This window comes from Martes martes (genome assembly GCF_963455335.1).
Source record: "Martes martes genome assembly, chromosome: 12".
In the NCBI taxonomy this organism is placed as follows: domain Eukaryota; kingdom Metazoa; phylum Chordata; class Mammalia; order Carnivora; family Mustelidae; genus Martes; species Martes martes.
Genome location: NC_137900.1, coordinates 88075707 through 88097317, shown reverse-complemented (window position 1 = coordinate 88097317; position 21611 = coordinate 88075707). Strand labels below are relative to the sequence as shown.

At 45.7% G+C, this 21611-nt stretch overlaps 1 protein-coding gene across 5 annotated transcripts in view; it reads right to left on the bottom strand.

The window, feature by feature from the left end:
• The window catches only part of RALGPS1 (Ral GEF with PH domain and SH3 binding motif 1), a 269662-nt gene that overhangs the window by 133880 nt on the left and 114171 nt on the right, over positions 1–21611 (bottom strand). For all 5 annotated transcript variants that reach the window (XM_080820441.1, XM_080820440.1, XM_080820442.1 and 2 more), the window contains one exon: positions 12204–12330. In XM_080820441.1, coding sequence (XP_080676567.1) covers positions 12204–12330 — 127 coding nt within the window. The remainder of the gene's footprint in view (positions 1–12203; positions 12331–21611) is intronic.

Sequence of the window (21611 nt, the reverse complement as noted above, 5' to 3'; positions counted from 1 at the left end):
TTAGCGTCGTCTGGGAAAAGAGCTAGTGCACAGGGTAGGCTGGAAAGGACACTGGGGAAAAAAGTAAGTCGGTTTCTTCTTACACCTGACTGAGCCCAGCTCATTTAATAAGCTGGTTACATAAGGACACGAGGTATCTCCCAGAGTCCATGAGCAGGCACGCAGCTGGGCCTCACGAGGGCCAGAAACCAGAAACTGCCTGGAGAGCCTTCAGGAGGCGAGGCGGCAGCTTTCCCAGCTTCTCCCCTTCTCCTCCTTTCCCTGCTCGCAGGTCTCTGTTTCTCATTGTGTATCCATCTGCTTTTCCCAGCACGGAATCCCTGAGCTCACATGTCCTCTTGGTGCCAGCAAAGACTTAACAAGCACCCTCCCTCCCAGTGCTCACTCCCGGCCAGAGGCTCCGACGGGCCGCTCAGGCCGGGGGTCCACCTCAATCCCATCAACTCCAGCTAGGATGAATGCTGCTGCGGGAGTTCAGTGCTGCGGGGGGCAGGCGGGGGTGGTTCCCAGGCTCCTAGAGAAGGCGGGGTCTCAGCCTAAATCTATATCCAAGAAGGCATCTACTTTAGCTGCTGTCCACCCCCTTCCTCTCTGGGGACTGCACTTTGCTGGCTGGGTGGAGTCTGTCCCACTACCCATGAGACGATGTCTGCTCTTCAGCACCTCCCCCTGCCCACCCCTGCTCTGCCCCACAAAGCACATCCAACCCTGCCAGGCCCTGCTGGGTCACTCCCCGGGACACCCAGCTAGGCCCAGATGGGCTCTTCCTGTCCTTCCTGGATTCGCTGAGTTTCTCAATAGTCTCCGTGGATACAGGAGGCCACAAGGTCCCCACTGCTGGAGTCCTCCTGGCAGTATTTTGCTCTAGATTAGACTCATGCCATCTACCATCTACGGGGAGCTGTCTGTGTGCCGGGCACCATGAGTGTCTCTCTAAATCCCGTAACGACCTATGAGGTGGGTGTCCTAATTATACTTTCTGTGACAGAACAGAAATCAAGGCTCGGAGATGTAAGTGACTTGCCTGAGCCACTCGGGATTTGCACTCCTGCTTCTGCAGCATTCAATCACTGCTCGCAAGGGCAGAATGAAACAACTAAGGGTCCTCTCTCACCCTGTGACCACCCCCTACACATCTGAGAAGCGTGGTGGCGGCCTGCCCAGAGCAGCAGTTTTGTGAGCGAGCCCAGCTCCCCGTGTGTGCAGAAGGAGCTGCAAGGACAGTAGGTCCCCAGATGTCAGGAAGACAGTCCAGGACTATCTACCAGGGCTTTGCCAGGGCTAAAGGCTGGGCCTGGCCCGTCTTGCTTCCACTTATCCTGCAGCCGATTGACTCAGCTCCACACTTTGGCCATCCCAGTGTCCCCTTGTGTGCCAGTTCTGCCTGGTCCGAGCCCTGGGCCACATCATCTGGTAGCTGGCTCCCTGTCCGCCATCTCCATGCCTTCAGGCCTGGGGCTTCCTCACCTAGTCTCAGATCCAGAGGCAAGCCTGACCCAGCCCGCATCTGGGATTCTGCCACTTGAGGACATAATTCCTTGGTACCAACCATCACCGAGACTTTCGAGTATCCCCGTCCCTCCTGACATGGGGCAGCCTGGGGCAGCCCCGCCACACATGGCAACCCAGACACAGATAATCCCTCTCCTCTGTGTGGCCGTTCCGAAGCACTTCCACATGTGGCAATTCCTTTCCTCATCCTCAGTGTTCCGGAAATATTCTGCAGGTGAGGAAAGACACACCGATGAAGATGTTCTCCACCGCACTTCCCATCGCAGGGAGAGCACAGAAGGCATCCACCCACTCATCCGTCGGCACACGGCTGCACGAGCCAGCACGCACCCAGGCCCGCTCAGCCAACCACCCACGTGCCTGCCACAGGTGCCACGGAGCCACCAGACAGAAGGAAGAAGTTCTATATGTGCTGCCACCAAACAACATTTGTGACTCTTTATGTGGAACAAAATATAAGGTGTAAAACAAAAATGAATAAAATGTCCCCATTTTAGTTAAAAAGTGAAATATTATTTGCATCCTCCCCCCGCCCCGCACATACACACATGCGCGTACATTAGTGTATGGGGATTAAATGCCTGGAAGGATACACTCTGACCGTTAATTGTGGTTGCTTTGGGGGAGTAGGTGAGGAAGAAGGGGTTTCTGCTTTTTACTTCACAGACTTCTTTTTAGTGCGAGTTTTACAACAAACAATGTGTCACTTTTATCATCTCAGAAGTTTCTAAGGGAATGAGTGGGCACTGAAGGCCCCTCCCCAGCGCGGCTCTCTGGGTGGCCACACGGAACGGCCGTCTTCCAGTTTCCTGAGCAGCCATTCCTGGACCTCTGAAGGTCTGCACACATCACCCTCTAAAGCCCAACATACACCTGAGTAGGGAACTAAAGCCTTTCGCGGGGTAACTTTCTAGGCCCCTTTCAGGCACCCTTCTTCCTTACAGAACTGCAAGAATTCATTACCTCTCAAAGTGGCAACCACCCCCGGTCCTATAGAATTTCCTCCCCTCAACATTAGCTTTTGAGACAGACCTAGCACTTCCTGCTGCCTTAGAGATCACTCTTATGGTCTTTTGTGTGCTCAGTTTTACAGCCAGGGTAACAAAATACTAAATGTGCGGTAGTGATCAAGGCTGTGAGGTGTGTTAATTACCCATTGCCACGTGACAGATTACCCCCAAAGCTAGTAGCTTCCTCATGTCTTACTTTACAGGTTCCCTGGGTTGGGGAGTTGGGGACATTTCAGCTGGGCGCCTCGCTCAAGGAGTCTCAGTTCTCAGTGAAGCCATGGGCAGAGGCTGTGGTCTCATCTGAAGGCTCCACTGAGGGGGACTCTGTTTCCAAACTCACTCACGTGGTCGCTGGCAGGGCTCAAACCCTTGACAGGGGCACTGATGAACACAAGGCAGCTGGATTCACCCAGAACCCAAGGGACAGGAAGAGATCCAAGAGACAGACAGGCAGAGCCAGCCCCTCACACTGACGGCATGGTCTTTTAATAATCTGATCTCAGATATCCCCAAGGACATAATGGATGTCCCATTGTTTCTGTCACATTCTATTTGTTAGGAACAAGTCAGTATGTTCTGCCCATGTGCAAGGGGAAGGGATTACACAAGGACAGGAATACTGGGGGTCAGGGAGCACTGGAGCCATCTTACAAGCTATCGACCACTCAGAATCTTTCAGGTCCTCCGTGTCAATTGTCTTAACTCTCCCTTCACACCAGCAAGGAGACGTACAAGGCACCAGGTTAGTCCTGAGGATAGAGAAACTCACTAGCCCTTCCTCCACCCCCAACATCTGTCTTGCTTAGGGCTTGCTGACCTGGGGGAGGTGGCCCTCAGTCCCTCATCTCAAGCCTCCACTCCACACAGGAAGGTCTCCAGAGCCACTCCTTCTCAGTCCACTGTCTAGGTTTCCCCAGAGCTTAACGGTTTTTACAGGGACATGCGGCATATTCTGAGGTTTCTGGCTGGACACTGGGTCAGAATGGGCTGGGCACTGGTCTCACCACTAGGAAGTGGCACCGCAAAGTGGTGAGACCTTTAACATGAGTCCCATTTGGCCTCTGCAGGTATGAAATAAGTAAAAAACAGTGCCTCCCTCAGAGCTTTGGGAGGATGAAATGAGATTAATTCTCATAAAGTGCTCAGTGCAGTGCCAGTCACGTGGGAGAGAATAACCAAGGAGTTGTCATTATTACTATCATGAGCTTCTGGTTGGAAATCCGGAGACGAAAGGTCAAAGCAAAGCAGTCATCCTGATGAGGACATAGATTCCTGCTGTGAAAACACTTTCTCTTGCTCAAAGTGGGCCATGCTCTCACCTCCTTTTGGGGATCAGATACAACTTCTTAATGCAGAGAAATGCAGATTGCAAGTCCCCCCGCGCTCTGAAGGGGGCAAAGGTGACAAGGTGCTCTGGGCAGCAGAGCAAACGTCTCCCCAACATGCTTTCCTCCCGCACTATTTCTCTCCATGGAGACAGAGGCACTAGATGGACGATGTGTGAGTTAAGACTGGGTGGAGCCCTAGCCAGAGCACGAGACGCTGAGTTGCACTTGCTATCCGCCTGGCATATGACACTGGCGAAGTCATAAGTCAAATTGTGGCTTTTCTCACTCACAAAATGGGGGTTTTAATAAGATCCACTGGCTTTTTGTAAAAATGGAACATGACTGTGAAGTCCCAGGGAAATATGAATTTCAAATTAACATATCTTCAGACTGCAAAAGTAAAGGCAAAATTCTCTTCTAGAAGGGAGAGATTTAAGACAACATGCAGCTGTCCACTCTACAAAACAATGGAAAAGGTTTCCTTCATTTGGGATGCTAGTTGTCTTTGTGATTCTTCTATTGACTCAGAAGCATGTCTGATATGAGTCAGAGGCCAGCTCTTCCCTGCCTGCTGGGCCTCAGAGAGGATGGATGTCTCAGTAGGAGGACACGGAAACTTGATCGAGGGCTCTCCTTGGCTAGAAAAGGGAGGGCAACAGGTTGGCACTGAAGCATGTGGCCATCAGGAGCATGTGGCATGACCCAGGAGCTCTAGGAGCAGGCGTTCTAGAAAGCAAGCTTAAGCTTTTCTCTGTGGCACTGACATCCCCTGATCCATCCCAAACTGTGCTTCCCTAGGGGAGGAAGGAGGAGCCTGGCTCCATGTAGGTCCAGCTGCAAGGACAGGGTAGGAAAGGCAGAGATGCTGGAGGGAGGGATTGGAGGTTTGGATCCAGGCAGCCCGCTGAGGCACCATGCAACCACCAGGATGATCTGTGGAACAAATGAGTATTCCCTGGGGATCCTTGGGGAGAGCTGAAAACAAAAAAGTCTGGATTTCCTGCATGTGGAATGGAAAGTTTTCAGTTGGGCATTAAAGGAAAGGATTACCCTTAATGCTGGCGAACCTGGGGACAGCTGGATAACAAGGTGGTCACCCCCAAACTGGAAGCCCGTGGCCTTGGTCCTGGGGTGTTGGTGGCCACACTGATCCATGTTCTGGGAAGCAGAGGTGTTGCTGGCATCAGCGCCCCCTGCCCCAGTCCCGCCTGCCTTCTGTGGGTAGCTGGAGAGAGCACCGTGCTTGCCCTCCCGTCTCCACTGTAAGGATGCCACAGCTCAATGGATTTTTTGAGCTCATGTGGATTCTCAAAGTCAAAGCACAGGGAAATGCCATTTGTCTCCATCGGGTGTAAGGGATGTGCTCACTGACAACTGTTTCATGTCTTTCCAAGGCTCTGCTCTGAAATGAACTGTTTCTGGGGGCTCCTGGGCAGCTCAGTCGGTTAAGCATTCGGCTTTTAATTTCGGCTCAGGTCACGATCTCAGGGTCCTGGGATCGAGCCTCACGTCAGGCTCCATGCTCAGTGCAGAGTCTGCTTAAGATCCTCTCCCTCTGCCCTGCCTCCCCCTCCTCACACGTGTACACGCTCTCTCTCTCTCTCTCTCAAAAATAAAATAATGAAATGAAATGAAATAATCTGAACTGTGTTTCAAAGGCTTCCTTTCCCTCTCCCTCTCGCCACTCTGAAATACGGTGATGAAGCATGGGCTCCTGCATGGTCCCCTACCTGGTCTTCCCTCCTCCAGCCTGACCTCCTCGAAGGGACTCACGTGCCGCAGGCCAGGCGGTGTGTGTTAAATGCAAGTCCTCCCTTGGCCATGCCCCTGCTTTGAGCCCTCCATGGCTTCCCACTGCTTTTAGGGGGAATCAGGGCCTACACTCCCCACCCGCAGTGTCTGGGCCCCAGGCGATCTCACCCTCTCCCTTCCACTCCAGCGGCTTCTCACAATACCCTCCCCCTCATTCCCTACTCTCCAGCCAGTTTTTCCAACAAACATGTTTTTCCCCACTTTGGGGCTCTTGCACAAGCTGCCGTCTTTGTCTGGCGTGCTCACCTCCCACCTCCTCACCCAGCTTATTCATCCTTCAGGGCTTTGCTCCAGAAAACCCTCCCTGGTCCCCCAGACTGGGCCAGGGCCCCTTTATCTGCTCCTTTGCCTCTCCCTTCATAATGCTCAGCTTACTTTCAGTTTCTTGTTCACTGCTAGTGATCAGACCTGGGCTGTGAGCTCCCCCAGAGCAGAAAGTGTGTCTGTCTCGTCCACTACCTAACAAGAGTGCTCACCCATCATTCGACGGCGGGCTCTGAGAACACCCCATCTCGCTGCGGGCTGGCACATGCTGTCCTCAGACTCCGAATGTGAGCCCCTCACTCACCCTGCTGTTCTGGGGGCTTTGGGGCCTCAGCGCAAACACTTCTTTTTGAAAGTCCTTTTAGGCCCGTTTGTTCTATACTCAGAAACAACTTACCTTTTCTTTAAACCTCATAGTTGAAAATAAAGGCTTCCTTTATCTATGGCAGTGTTTGCTTGTCTGAAGGAATGCCTTAGGTTCTAGAAATTTCCTTCATATATCAAAAGTCTGGGTACATTTACCAAGAATGTCTAAATGTTTTCTTATAATTCAGAACTGTCAGAATGCCTAATTTTTGTTCCTTGAGAGATCAGGATTTTCCACACTGCCTAGGGTTACTTTCAGAATCAGCTCTAAACCTTCTAAAAGCCATTACATTCTTCATTTTACATAGCTATTTCCTGAAGGGGATTACAGGTAGTGAAAACCAAACACCCTCTCAGTCAACAAAGCTGTTTAGAAATAAACGGCGGAGCCGTTCTTCACAGCTCTCGCCTGCTTGTACTATCACCGCAGTCTGAATTGGGTATGAACAAGGAGTTACCATCGGATCAATTTAAGCTGCAAATAAGTGACCTATTTCCCACTGCTATTTTTATACTTTGAAGTAACTGGGAAGAAACCTTTTCAGACAGCCTTATTTTTAAAATGTAGTAAGTTTTTCCCTTGGTGTTTTTTAAATTATGTTTCACAAGAAACAGTGCGTGCAAATGTGGCCAACTGGCCCTAAAATTTGCATGCGAAGGGGCTGGACAACACACGCACACGGTTACTAACACCGGCCGTGCTACGCGAGGGCACCTCTACCGGGAGTGAGGGGCACACAAGCGAACAGAACTGAACAGTCCCAGGAAACCAGATAGCATAGAACGCTCCACAGACGTTTAAGAGAATCGTTACAAAAATAAACCCCGCTGCTGCCATGAGAGGCAAGTCTCTGCCGGGGAGCGACCATCCGTCCGAGGTCTCTAGCGACGGAGGCAGCAAAGCAGCAGGAAATATCAGGAACTGACCTCAAGTCTCTCCCAGAGAATAACTCCCTCTCCCCGAGGCAAAGACCTACAGGGAGGACTCTGCCAAGGGAAAAAGAAATGGTTTCAGACATTTTTTTCCCATATTGTACTTTCCAGGAATTATGTAACTATTCCTCCTTCGATAAACGAATCCAGCCCTGGGACAGGATGGGTTTCCAGGAGGAAGCAGTACTGAAACCACAGCCTGGACATGGGCAGGGTCTGCCCACGGTGGTCAGACGGGCAGGTAGGGCCCCAACTGCTCTCAGGACGATGGGCCCATGAAGCCTCAGAATGGCATCTTGCCTCCTTCTTTTTAATGAAACTGTGGCACCCCCCATGGAAAACCCTCGCACACAATCCCGAGAACAGAAAGCATGTTGGCATCACCTCCTATTTTCTCCCTCTTGCTGGTGTGTGTCAGAAATCGTATTCTGTATGAGCATTAGAAATGCAGCCCGACTATCTGAGGGGGGAGGGAAATTGCCATCAGGCTGGAAGCACAGAGCAGGGCAGCTAAGCTGGGCTCTCAGTGGTAGAGGCAGGAGCACTGAGCCACACCGAGGCCTACACAGCGCCTCTGCTACCTAATTCCAGGGAGAGACCACTGAGATGAGGCCATCAAGGACAAGCTGTGGCTCCAGAAACTCAGGGCTGGCACAGGCCACGTGTCCACTGCAAGTACAGACCTGTCCTGTGGCCTCACGAGAACCATCGGGTGATGCACGAGGGGCCTCTGGCCAGTGGCCTCAGGAGGTGACTCAGACACTTGGTCTGATTACAAGGGACAGGGCTCAGAAAGGGGAGACGGTGTTGGTCCACTTTGCCCTCAGAAGCCCAACACACATCGCCCTGAGGTCCAAGAACAGAGAACATCACAAGAAAAAGTTAAGACAATTCATCCCACCTCATATAGTGTCTGATGGAGGCCACCAACAAGTCATAAATGGCAGAGGGCAGACAGGTGGCAACTGCAAGGAAGGAATAGGAAAATAATGACCTGCACAGTGGAGGCAGGGCAGCAGGAGAGGGCAGTGTCAAGAGCTTAGGGCTTATGGCCAGACCATGTGAGCCAAGTCCACTCTCTAGTTATGTGACCCTAGGCAACCTCTCAGCGCCTGCGTATTCACGCGGCCATTGTCAGTATTCATTGAGACAGTGCTTAAAAAGCCTAGCAGAGTAGCAGAGTGCCAGGCACAGAGAAAGCGCAGAATAAACAGCAGCTCTCATGATCATTCTAAGGAACAGAGAAGAGGCCATCCCCAACAACCTGGGAGCACCTCTGCTAGTTGAACCACTGGGCCCACAGTAGGCAACCCTCACCCTAACACTGTCTCATTCCATCCTTCAGCTGATCAGCCAGAGGCAAAGTGGGAATGCGTGAGCTGAGTGCATCACCATGCCCTCCCTCCGCGATGTGAGGTAGTGATTTGCATGTCACATAGAAAGACACTGTAGTAAGCCATAAGAGAAGAATAAGGAAAGATTAAGAAAGCACAAAATGACATTCAATTCAAAATATGGCATAAGGCTAAAAGTATGGGGAAGGAACTCCTTTACTAAAAGGCAGGATCTCTCATATTGGGACCAACTAAGTGCAGTTTTCAAGAATCACGCTTAAAGCAACTAAAATATTCAAACCCAAAATATAGTCAATGGTTTATAAAAGGAATGCAAGTGAGAAATAAAACAGAGTTCACAGAATTAATAACAGACAAAGAGGTAAACGCAATTAACAAACAGAACAAAGATCATTTTGTATGAGACACTTCACCATAAATTTACAATTGTTACAAACGTCTATATACTGAGTAATATAAGGCAGAAGCCATCAGAAATGCAAGGGGAGTCTAACACATATTTCTGTCCTTGACAGACTAAGTTGTTACAAGTTGATCATTTAAATATTCCAATGCAATTATAAGGGAAATTTGAGAGGTTTCACCTTCTTTTCCAGCACCCATGAAACATTTGCAAAAAATGATCTTATATTAAACCACAAGACAAATGTCAAACATTTTAAACCTAGAAAGCATATATGCCACATGTCCTAAACCCACGTAAAAAAATTACAGAGAAGACTATGTTTTTAAAAACCAAAGCTGTTCATAGCACTGTGAAGCGTGATAGCCAAAAAGTGAAACAATTCAAATGTCCATCCAATAAATAAATAAAATGCGGTGTTTCCACACAATGGAATGTTATCTGACAATGCAAAGGAATGAAGTAATGATTCTGCTCCAACATGTATAAACCTTGGACACATGATAGTAAAGGGAAAAAAGCCAGTCATAAAAGACCACATACTGTGCAATTAAATTTCTATCAAATGTCCAGAATAAGCAAATCTATGGAGACAGAAAGTAGACTGGTGGTTGCCAAGGGCTGGGGTGAGAGCAGAAGAGAGCTGGCCAGAAGGAAAACGGAGTGACTGCTAGCGGGTGCGGGGTTTGTCTTAGGGATGATAAAAATGTTGCAAAATTGTGTTGATGGCTGCACAGCTCTGTGAATGGACTGAAAGTCACCGAACTGGACAATCTAAATGGATAGGTCATAAATTCTATCCCCATAAAGTCATTTGAAAACAAGAAGAAAATTTAAGCCCTTAAAAATTAAAAAAAAAAAAAAAAAACCAAACCCACTACCTTAACTATTAAGTGGATAAAAGAAAAACTGAAACCATAAGCACAGAACATTTAAAGAATACCACTGAGAACACCGTATCACAAAACATGTAGCAACAATCAGAGCAAAATGTATGCCCTTAACTGTTTTCCAAATTAAAGTGGAGAGAGAAATATTTATACACATGAGTCAATTAACAGAAATAACAAAACAATGTAAGGAAAACAGGAGAGATGAACTATAAAGGACAAAAGCAGAATTCTATATTTCATCAAATATAAGACATCATTCTAAAACACACGGTTATCTTATGTATACCTCAGAAAAAAGGCTGCCAATTAAACAACGTCACAATGCTTTGTTTGCCATCAGTTAAAAGAGGCATCTCAACTTCAGAGGTGCTGACATGTGGAGACAAAAAGCAGATCTTAGGATGACAGAATATAGTAAACTAGAAGGTAGAAGGACACCATGACTGATAAATACAAAGTCTAATTCTCTGGGAAGACCAACAGACCCAGCTCTGACAAAGCAAATGAAAAAAAGAAAGAGAAAACAAAAATGCAAACTAGCAGGAATGCAAAGCAAATATAAGCATCCATACATCGGAGGCGAAAATTTGTAAGAGAACACTATATAAAACTACGGCCAAAGAAAACTAAATGAGGAGAAGAACTCTATGCAAATAATTTTATAAACTTGGGTCAAGCGGATAATTTTCTATGAAAACTGAATTTCCCAAACTGGCTTTAGAAGAATTTGAAAACAGGGGCAGCTCAGTCAGTTAAGCATCCGACTCTTGATTTCGGCTCAGGTCATGATCTCAGGGTCGAGGGACTGAGCCCCATGTGAGTTCCACGCAGGGCATGGAACCTCCTTAAGATTCTCCCTCTCCCTCTGCCCTTCCCCCGCTTGTGCTCTCTCTCTTTCTCTCAAAAACACCAAAAAAAAAAAAAAAAGGGTATTAGAAAACAATGTTCAGGGGCGCCTGGGTGGCTCAGTGGGTTAAAGCCTCTGCCTTTGGCTCAGGTCATGATCCCGGGGTCCTGGGATCGAGCCCCACATCGGGCTCTCTGCTCAGCAGGAAGCCTTCTTCCCCCCCTCTCTCTGCCTGCCTCTCTGCCTACTTGTGATCTCCGTCTGTCAAATAAATAAACAAAATCTTTAAAAAAAAAGAAAACAATGTTCATGGAAGACATCTGTAAGCTATAAAAATATACCTCCAAAAAATTAACACTAGATCTCTGAAAATATTAGGGAGCCGCTTCTATTAAACCTTAATTTTCCTTATTATTAGTACTATTTTTAGGTCATAAAAAGACATAAATCTTTTTCATGAAATTAGCATTACCATGAAACCCAAACTACAAGAAGTATTTTTCACCTCTCAAATTGGCAAAGAAAAAAAAAAGAGAGAGAGAAAGGAAAAGAAAAAAACCCCACACAGATGAAAATACACAGTATTTGTTTACCTAGGAAAAACAGATCACTTTATCCCCTTGCAATAAAAATGTAAGTTGCTACAGCCTCTACAGAGAGCATTTTGAAAACATACAAAAAAGGCAAAATTCTGCATATGTTTTGACCCAATAATCACACTTCTAAGAATTTACTGTAAGGTAATAATCTTAACTATATGCAAGAGGTTTTTGCAGTAAGGATGCTTGCTGCAACATTTTGATAACAAAAATGAAGAATCAACCTAAATGTTAATGTTAGCAAATGCAAGTTTGGCAAATCCTTGCAATGGGATTTAGACATAGTACTGAAATGACATTAAATGTAATGTCAGGTAATGACATTAAATGTTCGCTATAAATATGGATTTTTATATGCACCCAAACAAATGAGAGGATATGATGCAAAACACTGAAAATATCTACAGGGGGTGACAAATGATACTAATTTTCTTCCCCTAATCCCTTACAATGAAAATGTATTATTTTCTAATCAGAAAAATCAATAATCATTATAATTTTGTTGGTACAAATCTTATAAAATATGTTAATAATGCCCAGAGAACCAGAACAGAGGAGTTTGTGCCTGAGTTCTACTAGTTCACAAGGATGTGGATAAGTAAGTCTTGTGACCCTTCTGAGCTGTAGGCTGGGGAGGCTGGTGACTACTCACTCACAGGTTACTCATATAAAAGCACCATATCCCTTGTTTCCAGGTGCTCAGCAAGGTTCCCATCCTTGGGAAATATCAAAGGCCTGTTCTGATCCGAGGACCTCACCAATTACCTCTTCATCCATGGCCCATGCTGCTTCTGGAAATTTCTCAACTAGAAACTGTAAAAACATCTAATTTGGCACTGAGCAGGTTTCTTAATAAATAATAAGCCAATTCAGACTCCTACCTAGATAGGGAATACTGGGAACCATCTTCAGGCTTCGGATATACTCCCGGGTCCTCTTGTAATTATCTTCTTTAGACATCAGGTAGTCCAATTTCTCAAAAGTGGTCTTGTCTTTTCGATTCAAAAGCTGAAGTGAGAAGAAAATATAGAGAGTATGAGAAAGAAGAGAAATAAACCAGTGGAAAAAAAAAAAAGGCGAACTGTGCACAACGACCGAGGGAAATGTCCTAAATGACATGTCTGCGGTGTACCAAGTCCTGGGTACAACTGAAGATTTTAAGAAGCTGTTACACGCAGTGATGAAAAGTTTCATGGCCTCAATTTTGTCACTTGTCATGGAATCTCACATTTGGAAGATACCTTCCAAAGCCACCTAGTCCACAGTTCTAAATGACGCCACGACACCCTGAATGGTAGTTGCCTCCATGGGTGCACGGATCCTACAATACCAAGGGGCTCACGGAGTGACGCCCATTATACACGAATGGCCCCCCAGAGTTTCTGCACCGCTACATCAGGTCTCTCCCTGCGTCCACAGCTTCTAGCTCTTTCCTCAAAAGCTTCACCACTGCCGAAGGCCCCAGGAGATCTGACACGGCCGCCTCTCCCACCCAGGCTCCCCGACATGCCCTGCAGTTGATGGCTGTGTCATATTTATACTGGGTACAGTGTTTTAATCCAGAGAAGCCAAGCTTCTTCTCCACAGGCAGTCATCTACGGGGTGACAATCCTTTATGACTGAGATAACCGGTATGTAAAGCTTGGGCACCTGGGGAGGAATGGTCATTGTAACTGAGGAGTAGAAATCCGAACTCCTGGTTTTCTAGACTGGATGCTAAGGACTCATGTTGTGGTTGTCCTGCAAGTCCCAGGTGAAGACCCAGTACCAGGAAATGGCAAGAAGGCCCCTTAAATAAAATGGCTTTGAGGAAAGGAGTCTAGGCTGGGAGATCTGGTTTCGCAAGAGGATCTGGGGGAGGGTCACTCGGAGAGGGCTGGCTTTGGCACAGCACGTGGCTGGTGCTGGAAGCTCCCCTAGCTTTAGCTTCCAGAGCCCAAGGCCTCCGGGATTTGAGATCAATGGCTGATACGGCAGGATACATGGGGCATTGCTGGTCAAGCCTGGTATTGGGGCCCTGATGGTCAGTGCAAGGATATGGGCCTGCAGCCCTGCCACATCCATCAGACTAAGCAGGCCAGCGTTCAACTGTCTCGTCACGCAGCATGGAGAAGTGGACCAGTCACTGGCCAGCACCAGGGGAAGCAGGCCTTTTGTACCCAAGTAACGCCTTTGGGTTTAGTACAAATACAGTGCAGTTCCTAGGAACTGGGTCTGCAAATCCCAGACTCAGGCCACATCTGGTGCATCAGAGAACCCAAACTGTTCCGGGCAGGCCCTGCCCACATCCTTGACCCTCGGCCTCCAGAGTCACAGAAGATGCAGCCGTACGACGACCCAGCTAAGCAGTGACAGCGTAAGGGCTTCAGGGAAGAGTGGCAAAAGAATTAGCTGGGAAAAAAGGTCCCAGTGCTGAAGAAGTTGGAGAGTAAACAGCAAACTTTCTCCCCCACTGAGAAATTCAGGGCATACGAAAGCAGAAACGCTGCACAAACGCGAGGGGCAACGGCTGCTTAACCAGCTTGCGAATCTGAAGCTGCTACCCAGGCTCACATGAACAAACGCACAGGAAATAACAAGACCTCCCATTTGTTTTTGGTACGCCGTGATGTACGCCTTATCCGGTCTCTACAAAGCCCAGCAACAAAGACGGAACCAGACGCAGCAGGTCCAACAGCACAGAGACGAAGGGACCTGAGAATCCTTGAGGAATGCGACTCGACAGAGGCGAGGGACGGATATTATAGCAATGCGGTAAGCAAATAGAGACCAAAAATCCAGACAAATAAGAAATAAATTATGGGCAACGGAAGCATCAAGGAAAGCTCTGCATAGAGAGGAGCATTTGAAATGAACATTCAGGGATGAGAAATTCACTACAGAACAACATACACCCAGATCAGAGCCAGACACTCTAGCTGTGACCTGCCCTACGTAAGGCTGAGCAGACTCCTCCATCTGTTGGCCGGGAGGTCATTTCTTTACTAAATGCAACCTAGCACCCCACGGAATTCTTTGGCAATCAGCCATGTTCATGGAACAGTCAAACAATCCCTGTTACCTTCACACACTCCAGCTGAGCCCCCCAATGTTTCCACCACTGGTTCTCTGGACCCGGCTGGAGGACTGCCCATGTCCCCCGCCAGGCCCAGCCTATCTGCCTAGCCCGCTGAGTGCCTCTACACGTGGTACCGCATCGGTGATCAGCCTGTCATCTGTGTCCTAGATATGGACAGATGGACAGGACCAGGCCAATACGAGGTTAGAGAGGCCTGTGGGATGTTCCTGAAAATCGCCCTGGACATTGACTTCAAACCAACAATTGGGGTTCTTTAGCAGAGTGAGACAACCAAAGGCAGCCACATTTGCATGCTTCCTAAAATTAAAACCAGGCTCCTCCAGGTCACACCTCCCTCTGTTAACCTTGCCTCTGTAGACATACGTCCTACCAATCCCCTCACCATGTCTCCTCCACCCCCGCCAACTACACACATTCACACACACATCCAGAAGGGCTGGATCCGGTTAACTTCACTCGTCTGCTCCATTCTGTGCCCACAAATGAAATTCGGGATGGCATCAGATTTCTGAGTAGTAGTGCTCAGGATGCCGGAAGATTCAGAACATCTATTTCCCCTGCATGTATTTGAAAACTACTTGAGAACTTCCTCTAGCAAAATAAGGGAATAAACCAAATACAGGAAGAGATGGGATACAGGAAACAGTGGATCCAATCAATCCAGGAGTAGTAAATGGAGGCTCTGGGATGACAACAACAGGCCTTCAGAGTGACTGGCTCACACACTGTCAGCCCTGGAAAAGAAGTCTCCAGAGAAGGAGAAGCCTTAGCAGGAAACCTGCTAGGACGGCATGTTTGTTTGGGGAGGAAACAGATCTGTTTTGTTTTGTTTTTTTAAGATTTTATGTATTTATTTGACAGACAGAGATCACAAGTAGGCAGAGAGGCAGGCAGAGAGAGAGGAAGAAGCAGGCTCCCCGCTGAGCAGAAAGCCCAATGCGGGGCTTGATCCCAGGACCCTGGGATCATGACCTGAGCCGAAGGCAGAGGCTTTAACCCACTGAGCCACCCAGGTGTCCCAAGATCTATTTATTATACATAATAAAAAATTAAAATAAATAAAATACTTTTGAGATTTTAGATATTATGTAAAAGTCTCATACTATAAAATATGATGCTATATAATAAAGAAAATAATATAAAAACTACATTTTATAATATATAATATCGTTGAACCTTGAACAATGCAGGGGTTAGGTAGCTGACCACCTACACAGTCAAAAATCTACATGGAACTTTTGACTCCCCAAAACCTTAACTATGAACACCCAATGGCTTACTGACAATATAAACAGTCAATTAATACATCTTTTGTATGTTATATGTATCATATACTGTTTTCCTACAGTAAAGAAAGCTAGAGAAAAGAAAATATTAAGAAAATCGTGAGGAAGGGAAAATACATAAACAGCACTGTACCATATTTATCAAAAAAATTCTGTATGTAAGTGGATACATGCGGTTCAAACCCATGATGTTCAAGGGTCAAACAATCAAATATTTTATAAAAATCTGGTAAAATATATGTAATATTTTATATATGTATATATGTGCATGTGAATCTACCAGATACACCATCCATTATACATATATCATGTAACATTATGTAGCCACTATTATATATCAGATATAGTATAACATTGTAATAGATTACTATAGTATAATATTCTATTATAATTATATAACACTGTAATATTGTATTATGTAACATTACATATTTTATCTGGTAGATAGATGGTAGTAAGAATTTTTTTAAGGGAATTAGAAATTCCAGAGAATCAAAACAGTGTTCCAGGAAGGACACGTTACTCATACTTTACTAGTTGACTCTACAGAGAACCGTATTTACACACTCCTACCAACTAAAACACTGAATACTCCTTTAACAAGAGTGATTTAACTATAGTAACATGAGTGTTTTGTTTTGTTGTTTTTTTTGTTTTAAAGATTTTATTTATTCATTTGACAGGCAGAGATCACAAGTAGGCAGAAAGGCAGGCAGAGGGGGGGTGGGGGGAGCAGGTTCCCTGCTGAGCAGAGAGCCCGATGCGGGGCTCGATCCCAGGACCCTGAGATCATGACCTGAGCCGAAGGCAGAGGCTTTAATCCACTGAGCCTCCCAGGCACCCTTGTTTTGTTGTTTTAAGTAGGTTCCATGTCCAGTGTGGAGCCCAACCCAGGGCGTGAACTCACGATCCTGAGATGGACCTGAACTGCCATCAAGAGTCAGATGCTTAACCAGTGGAGCCACGCAGGTGCCCCAGTAATGTGTTTTTGAAAAAATAAAGAAGGTAGTTCGGGAAAACTAAACCAACATCCATCATACAAAGAAGTCACCAACTATTACCTAAAGCGAATGGATGAGGAAATTGTAGCAAAAGCACATCGGTGGAAATGTGACAGAAACTACCAGAAGAAACCACTAAATAACTCTAAGTGGTTGCCTCTGGGGAATGGGGGATGGGGGATGGATCAATGAGTCTTAGTTGCTTCACTAACCCTTTCTGTACTTAGTGATTTTTAAAATTAATATGCATGTAGTATGCTGAAAAAATTCTTTTAAGACTTAATTTTTAAAAATATTTTATTTATTTATTTGACAGAGAGAGAGCGCGAGAGAACAGCAGCAGCAGCAGCAGAGGAAGAAAGAGAAGCAGGTTCCCCACTGATCAGGGAGCCCAACATGGGACTCGATCCCAGGACCCTGGGAACATGACCTGAACCAAAGGCAGATGCTTAACCAACTGAACCACCCAGGCGTCCCAAGACTTAATTTTCCAATGTAGAGTTTGTTTATTCAAAAAATAACCAGCATTTATTCCTGCATGTTTCAAACTTTTATTACAACTAGAGCCATAAACTGGAAACCTCATACTAATTGAGGGTCCTTGAGATTTCAGACCTTAAGGGAAGCCTCAAGAAGGAGGCACCAAAACTACATACAAGAAAATGAATTACTTGCCTGCCACAGTCAAACAGATACTGAAAGTATTCATGCTTAGGAAAAGAGGTAACAAAATAAGATCAAGGGGTGCCTGGGTGACTCAGTTGGTTAAGCGTCTGCCTTCGGCTCAGGTCATGATCCCAGGGTCCTGGGATCGAGTCCCACATCGGGCTGCCTGCTCAGCAGATAGCCTGCTTCTCCCTCTCCCTCTGCTGTTCCCCCTGCTTGTGCATGCTTGCTCTCTCTCGCTCGCTTGCTCCCTCTCAAATAAATAACTAAAACCTTAAAGAAGAGAAAAGAAGGGGTGCCTGGTGGCTCAGTGGGTTAAGCCTCTGCCTTTGGCTCAGGTCATGAGCTCAGGGTCCTGGGATCAAGCCCCGCACTGGGCTCTCTGCTTGGCGGGGAGCCTGCTTCCCCTCTCTGCCTGCCTCTCTGCCTACTTGTGATCTCTTTCTGTGTCAAATAAATAAATAAAATATTTTTTTTAAAAAAGAAAAGAAGATAGGATCAAGAAAGAGTTTACTAAATACAATAGGCAACTTCCCTTCTGGCAAAGCTGAAGCTGTGAGGCACCCTGAATTTCTTCCACAATAATTTATAATGACTGGGGTTAACTGTGCAATTAACATGTGTCTCCCTCAGCAAACAGCAAATCCCATGAAGCAAACAGCAGCCATGCTGGTTGTGTTCACGCCACCATTTCCTGAATCTGGTACAGTTCCCAATGCAGAGAGTACACTGTCTAAGTATTTGTTGAATAAAAGAACGGAAAAACTAACAATGATAACTTAAAAATCCAAATGCTCGGAAAATTTTGAAAATTCCAATAACTCTTGGGTAAAAGAAAAAAATAAAAGCCAGAATTATGGACTATTTACAAACCACAAACAATGAGAAACCATATGTTAAGTTATGTGATTGAGGCCAAAACTGTACTGAGAGGAAAATGCATGGTTTTAAACTCTTTTCAAGTTAAAACAAGTAAGATTATAAATAAACTAAACATTCAACTCAAGAAGCTAGGAAAATAGGTAGGGGATAAGTAAGGGAAATCAATTAGTAGATAAAACTATAAACTGGTATGTTCCAAAACTAAACTAAATGTCAAGCCTATAGAAATGATAATTAGACCTAAGAACTACTTTTTATACCAACAAAACAGGTAAACCCTCTTTAAAATAGGGCAAAAAGCAAAAATATACAAAATTAGGCTTGAGAAAGGGTCTGTGACCATAGAGGCAAAGTACACGAAAACTACAAAGTAAAAATCAAGTCCCAGGATAGTGATATTACATAATTTTCATGATGTCAAGTGTCAGCTGCATGGGATAAATGGGAATCATAAACCACAGGGTCAAAAACCAGGAAGATCACAAATCTTGGTCAAATCTTGGTCAAATAGGTCAAATAGGTCAAATAGGTTGCTTCTATCACACATGCTCTGAGAATCTGCATGTGGCACTTGCATTTGACTAATGACGAAAACTTCCCTCATCTGGTAAATAGCTCAAATCTGGAAAATGTTTCCGTGGAGGGAAAAAGAAAAAGTCCCTCCAAATCCTCTTTATGAGGACATTGGTATCTTGTTCCCTCGCCTTGAGAGAAGAACTTTTCTTGATACGTGGAAATGCTTTCCAACAGAATAACAATTCTTGATATGTGGAAATGCTTTTCAACAAAGAGTCTGTGGCTCCAAATACGTTAAAACTGGCTCAAAATTCTGTTTCAATTCCAGTGTCTACTGTTGGTATGGAAAGAATTTTTAGTGCTGTGGGCACTCTATGGACCGATGGATCGAGCAGACTGAGTGCAGAGTGAATAAGGAGTAAAACGAGAGCACTTAGAAGAAGTCATTTTTACCTCTTTTGATACAAACTATCAGTTTCTGAAAAATAATTAGGCTACAAAGTCCTGTATCTAATGTAAACTATTTGCAATGGAGCCTGTCATAAGTAAGATAAGGGAACCTTATGACTTGGAAACTTCGGAGGTTTCTGGGCTGTCTATCCCCATTTGTCTGTGACGAAGGCCTTCTGAAACTCTTTATATACAGAAGTTAACTTGTGGAAAATGTAGTCCTGTCCACAGAAAGGCAAATTATGTCTCAAGAAATGCCACTGATTATCACCCTGGGAATACTAGTTTTATAGCCATTGAAAAAATTATTTTGGCATCCTGGGATGCCTGGGTGGCTCAGTGGGTTAAGCCTCTGCCTTCGGCTCAGGCCATGATCTCAGGGGCCTGGGATCGAGTCCCACACTGGGCTCTCTGCTCACCGGGGAGCCTGCTTCTCCCTCTTCCTCTGCTTTCCACTCTCCCTGCCTGTGCTCTCTCCCTCTCTCTCAAATAAATAAAATCTTTTTAAAAACTATTTTGGCACTCCTTATGTAACTATGGAAGTCTAGTACTCTGGATTCTCTTTTGATAATATCTCACTGGTTGTAATATTTTACTAGATCTCTCACTAATTAACGACTTAAAATCTTTGCAAGTTTTCATTTTATATCTATATGAGTCATGAGTTCACCTTCTTATTTTTTTTAAAGATTTTATTTATTTATTTGACAGAGAAACACAGTGAGAGAGGGAACACAAGCAGGAGGAGTGGGAGAAGGAGAAGCAGGCTTCCCACTGAGCAGGGAGGCCCATGCAGGGCTTGATCCCAGGACCTGAGCTCATGGGATATGACCTGAGCTGAAGGCAGACGCTTAACGACTGAGCCACCAAGGCGCCCCATGAGTTCACCTTTTAAAAACATTATCCTTGAACAGTTTACATGTACACACACATATGTACATATATTCACATGTATATATACATAATGTATAATCTTATAGGATAACTTTTGCCATGTGTTTCCAATAATTTTGCTAAATTTTTAAAAATTCTGCTCCTAGTAACCCAGGGGAGACATTCTCACAAAGTCCCCAAAGTAGAGCAAGAAGGTTGAGACTCATCCCCAAATGGAAGCTTGCCAAGGGCCCATCCTGGCTCCAGACTTGGTCTGGGTAGGTGAGGAGTCAGGTATCCAATGTGTGTCTCCCTTTGTCCCACCTGACTGAACAATGAAAAAGGCTAGCTGAGACAGGAAAGGTCAGAAACAATTATAAGAGGGCTCTGGAGAGAACGAGCTCTGTTATGGGAAGGAGGACCTTCAGGGAGAGGTAGTCATAGAAACAAGTGTCTAAGGATTTCAACCAGCAGAGACAGGGCTGGGGAGGCCCTCAAGGCCAAAAGGAAAAAAAAAAAAAAAAGGCACGAGCAGTGGCCTGGAGGTAGGAACACACAAGGATGCTCAAGGGAGCTGTAGTTGGGCAGAAATGTTGCTTTGGACAAGACTGGAAAGGTAGATGCACTCCTATGTCTATTGTGCAGCATTATTCACAATAGCCAAGATGTGGAGGCAACCTGAAAGTCCATCAGCAGACAAAAGGGTAAGGACAATAAGGTATTAATATACAATGGAATATTACACAGCAATAAAAAGGATGGGGTCGTGCCATATGCAACAACATGGGAGGGCCTCCACGGTACTATGCCAGGTGAAATAAGTCAGACTGAGAAAGACAACTGCCATATGATGTGACTCAGAAACCAAATGAAGAAACATTTAAGAAACAAAAAGCAGAATCAAACCTATAAATACAGAGAACAAATTAATGGTTGCCAGAGACGACGAGGATGGGCGGTGAGCAACATGGGTGAAGGGGAGCGGGAGATACAGGAATAAAAGGCCCAGCATGAGGAAGACAGTTAATGATACTGTAACGAGGTTATGTGGTGACAGACGGCAGCCACACCAGTGGTGTGAGCACAGCATAATGTATAAACTCATTGAATCGCTACGGTGTACACCTGAAACTAATGTAACACTGTGTGTCTGCTACACTCAAATAAAAAAGAATTAATAATTTTTAAAAGACTGGAAAGGGCGTAGAGAGATAGAAACTTGCCACTTGGCAAAGTATGTTTTTAGTCTTGCCATTTGGCAATCACGGACATATCATGACCATTTTGGCTACTTGTTCTACTCTTCTGACACTTCCACTCAACATGCTACCAGGGCACCAATCACAAGTAGCTAAGCCTGAACAGCAACTACTAGTCAAAGGGGGAAAGAATGAGTTGACTGTGGCCGTGACGAACAGGAAATCCCTCCGGCCAACTCTTGCATCTCTCCCGCACGTGACTCGGGCCTATGTTGCTGGTGGAGGCAGACGATCTACTGGCCACAGCGGAAAGGTTTATGATTTGTTTTTTGAGGTC